Source organism: Vollenhovia emeryi, unplaced genomic scaffold (genome assembly GCF_000949405.1).
Source record: "Vollenhovia emeryi isolate VEMERY1.0 unplaced genomic scaffold, V.emery_V1.0 DF942608.1, whole genome shotgun sequence".
Classification (NCBI taxonomy): Eukaryota; Metazoa; Arthropoda; class Insecta; order Hymenoptera; family Formicidae; genus Vollenhovia; species Vollenhovia emeryi.
The window spans coordinates 1-2225 of record NW_011963758.1 but is presented as its reverse complement, the minus strand read 5'-3'; the positions used below and the strand labels follow the sequence as shown (position 1 = coordinate 2225).

General features: G+C 38.4%; 1 protein-coding gene across 1 annotated transcript; it reads right to left on the bottom strand.

Annotated features, from left to right (window-relative positions):
* Positions 1 to 338: 338 nt before the first annotated feature.
* LOC105568241 lies at positions 339 to 2088 on the bottom strand. Its single transcript, XM_012023733.1, has 3 exons — positions 1372 to 2088; positions 942 to 1281; positions 339 to 857 (listed from the first exon to the last, which is right to left on the bottom strand). The coding sequence occupies exons 1-3, from the start codon at positions 1756 to 1758 to the stop codon at positions 616 to 618; spliced, it is 969 nt and encodes a 322-aa protein (XP_011879123.1). The 5' UTR covers positions 1759 to 2088; the 3' UTR covers positions 339 to 615.
* Between the last annotated feature and the right edge of the window lie 137 nt (positions 2089 to 2225).

The window sequence follows — 2225 nt, the reverse complement described above, 5'->3', positions numbered from 1 at the left end:
AAACAGACAAAGAAAAGAGAAATTGCTGAAATGGTCCTCATTAAAAAGAATAACAAGACAATAAACCTTCAAAATGACACAGACAATTTATCGAAAATGTATGACAAAGTAATAAGAATCTTATAAACATTATTGACCTTTTACCATAACGTTTCGAAGTGCCGAGTAGGATAGACGTCTTTTTGAGATCGTGCTCGTGAAATGGGATATAAAGAACACTATTCGGTAATTGTTCAGAATAGCTACATCACCTCCAAAATCAATCATTTTGGTCTCATTCGACGCGTTTTTTAACGAGAAACAACTTTTTCCTTAGACAAAATCGTCGCTCTGCCCTGCGAAGCGAGATATTAATTGTTAAAGTTGACAACTTTTAGGGTTAGGAAATCTGTCATACCGACGAAATCGGACTAAATGCACATCATATGCAGTGACGTAAATATGCGCTGTGCATACGTTGAGTTAAGACAAGTGCGCGAAATTATAAATTAAAGTATAAAAGATTAATAGATTTTTTAATTCAACATATTTTCAAATACAATTAAGTGTAATGATAATGTCAGTGCGGTAATGATATCAAAAATGGTATAAAGAACATATACAAGAAATGTGTCTTCAAGCTGTGCTGGTACTTGGTTCCTGTTGGTCCTCGAATTCTGCTGGCAAGTTTTCGGACATTGGAGGATACAGCTCCGCGATGGTCTTAAAGAAAGCTTCAATGCGTTCCAGTCGGCTATAGGTGCGTTTGAAAAGAAATTCGGACAAATATCCAACATAATGTTCGGATCTAGTTCCGTATTTTGGAATATTTCCCTGAACCTCTCTCCAAACGCGCTCTATATGTTGAGTGTGTGCACCTGAAAATTAAAAAAATATATTAGAACATAGCAACATTAATAATATAATTTGCTATTTATATATAATATATTTTTATATCTCACCACTCTCAGGATCGACAAAATTGTAGGAATGGTTCACTGTCAGATGTTGGAAGCCTTCATTGTTTAAGCAATTGTAGGATTTCCAACAATCTGACACGATGGTGGTTCCTGGCAGAATCCATTCCTTGATACACTTCAGGAGTGTCTCTTCTGTCCGATCCTCGACTGGAACGATGAAGACTTTCTTTGATTCTCGCTCGTATCCTCCAAAAATCCAGTTCCCTTTAACGAGTCGGCCACGATTGTATTTTCTTTTTCCAATTTTTGCCTCGTCGATCTCAACTGTATGTCCTGGGCCACCGAGCTTCTCGCTATGCTTGTCTACCCAGAACACACAGACCTGCAAAGAATATTAACATTTAGTTTTCTACATTAATTTTATTTTTTTAACACGCAGTGCAATTATTAAAATAAATGAAGATATATTTACCTCTCGGCAAAAACTGAACCAATCTACAATTGTGGCCCGCGCTACGCCAGTTTCATCCACTGTGTCGTCCTGCCGTGGATGCCGGAACATCAAAAAACATGCTACTATCTTACAGATAGTAGCAATGTCTAAATTGCTTTGATGGAACCAAGTACCAACTCTAGCAGTTCTGTAGAAGTTGCACATCTTGGAAACACGTCTCTTGTGTACGTTCTTTATGTAAGATCGTCTTGTACATCGATATATTAATGTATCTTTATTAATATTGATATCGTTACCGCACCGACTACACTTAATTGTATTTGCTAATACGCCATGCTGAATTAAAAAATCTATTAATTCTTCTTTATTATCAAGAAGACGCGCAAATTCGAACAAACTTAACATTATTGCACGTGTATGCGACTTTCCAAACAAATGTGATGCGCTTCGTTTGTTTTATAGTAATTCTAACGTTAGTCACTATTTTAAGGGTGGCACCACATGGAGCGTAACTTGCATAAGCGTAACCTGCGTATCGCCAATCACAGAACCACTTCTATCAACATAATCCTGTGATTGGTCGTAGAGTTTATGTGGTTACGTGCAAAAAGCGCACCAATTTTAAATGTGTATAATAACCGAGCATGCATAATGACGTAAAAATGCGCGACATTCGATGTCTGTGCGGTGGCTATGTGATGAATGATAAGTTAGTAACCTAACCAATAAATACTATAATACAAGCAGATTCGAGGACGAAAATTCCTTCCCGCGGTAAAGTTGATTAAACACGTAAGTCGCAAGTGTTTTTGGCACGGCGCGCTGCGCGCGCCCCACCCCCTCCCGCCCCTCCCCCTGCCCCTCCCGCCCCA

Coding starts and splice junctions, on each gene's coding strand:
- LOC105568241 (XM_012023733.1), bottom strand. CDS start 1,758: ATGTTAAGTTTGTTCGAATTTGCGCGTCTTCTTGATAATAAAGAAGAA. Junction 1,282..1,371: donor GGTTCAGTTTTTGCCGAGAG/GTAAATATATCT, acceptor TATTCTTTGCAG/GTCTGTGTGTTCTGGGTAGA. Junction 858..941: donor TTTTGTCGATCCTGAGAGTG/GTGAGATATAAA, acceptor TTTAATTTTCAG/GTGCACACACTCAACATATA.